We start from the raw sequence: 7,001 nt of genomic DNA on the forward strand, positions 1-7,001 counted from the left end.
TAAAACGCCCACCTCTCCTCTGTGAGTTTATTCTATGGCTTGCAGCCTGGTTCCAAAAGAAGAATGGGAAAACACAGGGTCTTGGGGGCCAACATCGATCGGTCCTATTGTGCTCCTCAGGGAGCACAGTGAGTCACTCTCTTTCAAATACGCACACACACACACACACAGACACACACACACACACACAGACACACACACACACACACACACACACACACAGACTCACGTTAAGGTAGGCACAAAGACAGACACACACACACACAAACAGACAGACACACACAGACTCACATTAAGTTAGACACACACGTCTCCTTTTTCTAAAACACCTCTGGCTATTGTGGCACAAACTGCACTCACATCAAACTCTATGTTCGAAGAATTCTCATGTGTCCAAACACCCTTTGTGAAATATGGTACAAGGGGCAAGTTGACCAACTGTCACTCTGAAAAACCCCTCACAGTCCTCCACCTCTGTCATGCTAGACAGCGTATAAGAGAGGCAGTTATAAACAGTTTCCTCTCTCTTTCCTCTCTCTCTCTCTCTCTCTCTCTCTCTCTCTCTCTCTCTCTCTCTCTCTCTCTCTCTCTCTCTCTCTCTCTTTCTCTCTCTCTCTTTCTCTCTTGCATTCTCTTTCTCCATCTCTTCCATCATCTTCTTTCCCTTCCTCTGTCTCTCTAACATCCTCTGCCTCTCTTTCACTCATTCCTTTCTCTCCCCTCCCTTTCCTCCTCTGTCCTCCTCGGTCTCTCTCTTCCTCCATCCCTTTGTTTCTTCCTCTCCCTCTCCGTGCCTCTCTCACCCTCTCTCACCCTCCTCCTCAGGAGCAGTTTGAGTTTGCACTGACAGCCGTGGCAGAGGAGGTGAACGCCATCCTTAAAGCCCTTCCTCAGTGAGGAGTGCCGCGTCGCCAAGCAACACTTCCTTTGCCCGCTCGAGACTCAAACATCTCCTCTCCTAGTCCACACTCTGTCCTCTCTCTTTCCCTCTCTCCGTCTATACCTCTATACCTATGAATGTTGTGCCAGATTCTCAACCTGGGCTATTTTAACTGTGATGTACTGTTTCAAGTTACTGAACATCTGTTTCAAGTGTCACTGACAGACACATAGACGAGATGAAGTGTTTTGCTGCCACATTGTGACCCGAATGAAGTGAACAGTTATACTCAAACAAGCATCAGATCTGTTGTTTTTGATGTGTGTACAGTATATTGTATTCTAGGACTTAAAATTTGTGTTCTCTTAATAGAGACTGCTTTAGGAAAGTTAAGGCTTCATTCTTGACAGTATATACCTATGAGGTTTCCTTTCAAATTTGCCTTTTGTTTGATTGTTTTAATAGTTTGCTAGTTTTTTTTGTTAGACTTTTTGTTGTTGCTGTAGACTGCTTTTGCTTGTTTATTTATGCAAATATACTTTGTTATATCAAACAGTTAATATCAGGAATATTAAAATATATATTATAAATGAGTAGTGACTAGTTACTAACAACATCACCAGATTAAGGAGAAATATATTGACAATGTGAATATATTTGTTTAATTCACTTAATTCATGATATTTTGTGATGTGTGTGCAACTTGACAGATCAATTCCATCTATAGACTTTGAACTAATGGGTTATATAGCTCTATCTACCTAATGTTTACTGAAGTCCTCAATGGAAACCATATATTTTGTGTGAAAAACCAAACTATCATATTGTCAATAAACCATTGAATGGTTACAGAAATTTGGTTTGTTTGTTTTCTTTTTCACTGTATCGTCTGTAGGCCAAATATTTCATTGAACAAAATAGTTTTTTGAGGGTTATATTTGAAGTTAGGATTACAAAGAAAGAGAAAACACATGACCCTAATTGTCCTATAATTACAGAAAAATAATCAAGTAACTAAATAACAACGTAAGAACATCACAGCTTCATTGGAGTTTCACTGCAGTAATAGAATTTAGGATTGTAAGTTATTACAGATGGTTCACAAGGTATTCAGGAGGCAAAGTGTATGTGGTATAAACAAAGCTAGATATTATTACATAACTATGTAACTCCACACAGTTATAGAACTTTGTATACAAACCTTTTATTACATTTGACAACTAAAGGAGCTGCAGTATGACAGTTTAAGTGAATTCAGACCGTAGTTTTATCCTGGTGAATATTTTCCTTCTTCAGCTGGTCAAAAAGTGTAATGCTTGGACAGATGTAATGGTTGACCTGCTACCTCTGTCAGTGTGGAGCCGGGCCAGGTTATGAAGAAAATAGCCAGTCTGATCTCTAACCCCCTGAGGGTAAGGAACAGTCAAATACACCAATGTTAACACTTAATTGTGAACGGGAATATCTATTGTTTAGCTCACATGCTACTGTGTTTTTGTTTTGACGTTCTTCTTTGCTAGCAAAACTATCAGACATACACATATCACTTCTGTCAATCTCTTTTTTAAGAAACAGGAAATAATGGTGCTGAACATTTTTGTGGCTATTATTGTCTGAATAATTACAAATAAGAAAGAATAGGATTAAGAGTATTCTTCACTGTTGAGGCAGTGATTCCAGCCCACGAAGCCTCTTGGTTCCACCCCTGTGTTCAATGTCTCTCTCTCTCTCTCTCTCTCTTCTCTCTCTCTCTCTCTCTCTCTCTCTCTCTCTCTCTCTCTCTCTCTCTCTCTCTCTCTCTCTCTCTCACACACACACACACACACACACACACACACACACAGACACACACCTCCTCTGACAGCTCTAATAGCTGGGGACAACGCTTCCTGCTCCTCCTCGGGCTTCATTTGCATATAGTGTGCAGACGAGCTGCCAGAAACTCCACAACCAACCAGCAACCAGAAAACCATATCTGCCTCATTAATATTCATCCATTTGGGATGTAAAGCACACAAACCTAATCAGCTTAGAAATTACTGTATGGGAACCATAATTACGCATGTTTAATTGCTTATCATCTGAAGGATACAAGTTTATTAGAAATGTATTCAGGGTAATTGCTTCCTAAGGTACCACAGAGTGCTACAATACCATTTGATATCCTGTCAACTCCCATTTGGGTGGATTAATCTACTCTTGAAAATTCAATGGTACAAAATTAGACATTGCTGTTTATTATGATTAGTTTAATATTATTTGTTCTTTCATTCCTTCAAAGTATCTGAATTGATTGAAAACAAAGATGATTATTTGACTGGATACTAGTACAGTTGCCATTGCAGTTAGCCATGAGTTAGCATACTATTACCGTCCCTCTCCAGTGATGCTGCTAACAAAATGCTAACCATCACAAGTTTGTTTTCACAGTAACATGAAGACCTAGAGGATATAGGTTGTTAGATCTCTCCATCAACCAAACCAGCTGACTTGAAAAGATTGCCCAGTAATTATACAGCAGGTCCATTAGCCCCACAGACCTAAATGCTGAGTGGGCCTTTTCAGTCCCAGGCATTAGAAGTACTGTTCCATCCCTCCCATTTACCATCTCTCAACTCTCAGCACTTCATTCATTGTAATCACACAAGCTTGAGTATTCCCCATGATACCTTTGTAAATTTGTGGTCTCATTTGTGGCTGGTCTTAGCAAATGCAATACAAGACCAATCAATAGCCCCTCTGTGTACATCCCAGTAGCCTAGCTATCACTCTTGACTTCATTAAGAGTGCCTAGTTTGGTTCATTGACTAGTTTGGAGTTAGTGGGAAATGTGATTAATAATTTTGCTTCAAGGAGGCCTACTGGGTGAAAATACCCTGAAGATATTATCAATAAGTCTACAAAAAGAATTGATTTCGTACTTTTAACTGTGGTCTGTTAAATTATGAGGTAGACCGTTTAATTCCCAGACGCAATCAGACTGGCTGGGCAGCTCGACGATAGTGAAGTGCTTTTTTCACTAACCCCTTCAGCATTTCAAAGCTACTTGCTATCATGAATGCTAATGTGGGAGATTACTTGTTACAGCAAGAAAACACCTGTTGATGAGCAAACCTTTGAATAATATCGGTGGTTCTTCCTTATGGAGAAGGTTGGGGAAATCCCACAGTGTTTGTTAGCTAGAGAACAGTCTGGGATTCCTTCCAGGATCCTCCAAAGAGAAGAAAGTCTGTTTTTTTCGTCCACTGTTGTTGGGAGAGTGAATGTGGGGCAGATTGCTAAGACAGCCTCTCATGTCTGTCCAAGGCCTTTCCACCTTTGATCTTTTTTTCACAAACAAACACGCTTTTCAACTTGGCACTGCCGGCCAGTCTCTCTATCCTCTTTCTTCCCCTGTGTGCCTGGAGAAATGCTCATCCTGAGTAAATGGATCCAGCCTGAATAGAGAGGAGCATATATACAGCTATGATGATGGCAGGGGTTGGGTGATGGACTCCCACTGAGTTGGGACCCAACTGCAAGCACTGGAAATGAGATTTCACTCAACCAAAAAAGAGTAAAGACCTTCAAATATGTTCTTTCACGGCACCAAATGTAAATAGTGCTGTGTATGCTTCTGGTTCCTCTTGACTTCCAGCCAAATTAAGATTGGTCTGTGACTGGAGGACGTGCACTGATGGAGCTCAAACTCTATCACAGGCCACCTTCTAGTGTAAAGTTGTTGATGTTATGTCAGATATAATATTTTCTGTTAACTACTTTGTCAGGGGGAGAACATGGCTTTAAACAGAGTGCTAAAGAGGTTTTAGTGGAAGGTTACAGCATGTTTAGCAGTAAAAAGACAAGTGATGAGTCTCAGAGAGCCAACATCTGGCCGTGTGACAAAAAGAGACATGGCTTCAATCGTACGGCAGATCTCTGCTCATTACCCATCCGCCCCTATCCATCCATCCATTCATCTATCCTTCCATCCATCCCTCCCCCCGCCCCTCCTTGCCGGTTATTAACGGGCAAACAGCCGCGACACTGACATTTTACACCGTTTCATCCCCGTCCCATCATGCATCTGGGGACACTCCTGGCATTTCACTTGCAGTGTTTTCATCAGCGCAGGCCAACTCAACTGACCGCCGCGACCCCAATATTGCTCACTGTCACTCATCATAAGTGAGTTTATCAACACACATCTAATCGGCACACTCCACGGGGACCTTAACTATTTGCATACTAAGATTACTTTCTTCTGCTTGACGGCAATGCCTCCCGTTTGCATAATTATCAATGATAAAGAGGGTGCTAACAAATGTGTCAGAAAGTATTAGCATTGGGCTAGATTTCTAAGGAATCCAATAGGATAGGATGTAGTCTTGTGGGACTATGGGGAAAACTTGACGTTTCTGCTTTGAGACATGAATATACAGTCTTAAAGTGCATAAATAGAATCCAATAGTACAACTGTATAAATGGAAACATATTTCAGTAGGCCTAAGTGAACAAGTTCTGGGTGATACTAAGGAAGACAAACTATTCATCTCTTTACATTTACACAACGTGACATTGTACAGTGGCAAAACCATTCTGGTTGTCATCTGTTGAGGGTAATTAACACTTTTACACAGTATTATCCCTGGCGGAAAGCATTCACCGTATATAAGAGCAATGTTCCATTTGAGGAGTTTTAACTGTTTACTGTTTTATATGAAACAGATGTGGACTTTTCATGGGACAAAGAAAAAACGAAAGATTTGTGCAGAACATGTTTCACAGGCAGGGTGAAATATCATATGTTCATCCGTGTTTAATAAAGAATTGTACAGTAGATACCGTTCACCATCTAATAACATGATATTAAAAATGCCCACGGCGATTGTAAAGTCACTAAGATGGATGACCTTTGTTGAATATTAATGAGGCTATTTTCATGAATTTCAAAAACAAAACATTGTACCGGGAGGAATAATAACCGCTTCCAGCAAATCTCCATAGTTAAATGCTTTTGTCCACAGCGCCCATGTAGTTTTTCAGCAAAAGAGCGGGAGAGAGGAAAGAACACATTATATTATTCATGGTCAATATCCATCAACCAGTCACACAATTTCAAACTACATTATACTGCTATGGCAACTTGATAATATAGACGACTATTAATATTGCATATGTTTTTTTCAGCATATGGCAATAAAACATGATTGATGAGTTCAGATCTTGAAGTGAAAGGAGAGATACACCCAATATATGTCTTTGTCATTTGACGGTCTGATATAATACAAGTGGATCGGTCAAAACTAACTTGTCCACTGCCTAGCTTCCCACCAAACAAGTCACTGAAAATCTATGATTACTTCATGCATGAGAGGAGGGGGAGGGATGCATGAGATCAGATGGCCTACATTTCTTCCTCCTAAGGTTTCCTTCTGCTAGGGTCACATGACTAGGATTCATCCCAGAGGTCAGGTGGGGTCATGGGGAGTCTCCTTCCTTGCCGCACCTGAGCAAATAACTGATAAGGACCTTTGACCCCCCCCACCACCACTAGCACACATACACCCTCCCTCATCTGTATTCACCCAGTCACAGCTAGAAACTCCGGGACTCTGCATGCCAGTCCCTAGTCTATTTTAACCTTTGTTTTTTTCATTTATAAATTCAACCAGAGGTGGGCGGGAGAAGCAATGGGGGGGGGGGGGGGGGGGGGGGGGAGTCTGCCTCATCTGCATCACAGATTAGGGTGCTCAGAGAGAAATCAACCATCCATGATTCATTACATGTTTCCTGCTGAGACTCTGAGATGGCAACGATCCTAGCAACAGGATCCTAGCAACAGCCACAACTCTCTGTCACCACAGCCTATCGGGGACTTTGATGCCTGATCAAATTCAAGCCAATGAGAATAGGGGGGACATGAGGAAAAGGGGATGATGCGTTTCTTCTTGTGGCTGGCCAGACAGACCCAAACATAATGGTGTATCTGGAGGGTTCCATACTGACAGACTGTGCTCCAAATATTCCCTGTCTTTTCACAATTCTTTTCACAGTGGCTGAGAGTAATTTATTGTTTTAACTTATGTAAATGTATTCACTTTTATTAAATTCCAAACTCTTATCATCCAAAGGCAGATTT

The 7,001-nt window shown here is 41.2% G+C and overlaps 1 protein-coding gene across 1 annotated transcript in view; it reads left to right on the forward strand.

Annotated features, from left to right (window-relative positions):
- The window catches only part of ptprn2 (protein tyrosine phosphatase receptor type N2), a 98,299-nt gene extending 96,606 nt beyond the window's left edge, over positions 1-1,693 (forward strand). Inside the window, exon 22 of the mRNA XM_047023888.1 lies at positions 826-1,693. Coding sequence (XP_046879844.1) covers positions 826-897 — 72 coding nt within the window. The 3' untranslated portion in view covers positions 898-1,693. The remainder of the gene's footprint in view (positions 1-825) is intronic.
- Positions 1,694-7,001: the final 5,308 nt, after the last annotated feature.

Source organism: Hypomesus transpacificus, chromosome 8 (genome assembly GCF_021917145.1).
Source record: "Hypomesus transpacificus isolate Combined female chromosome 8, fHypTra1, whole genome shotgun sequence".
NCBI classification, from domain to species: Eukaryota; Metazoa; Chordata; class Actinopteri; order Osmeriformes; family Osmeridae; genus Hypomesus; species Hypomesus transpacificus.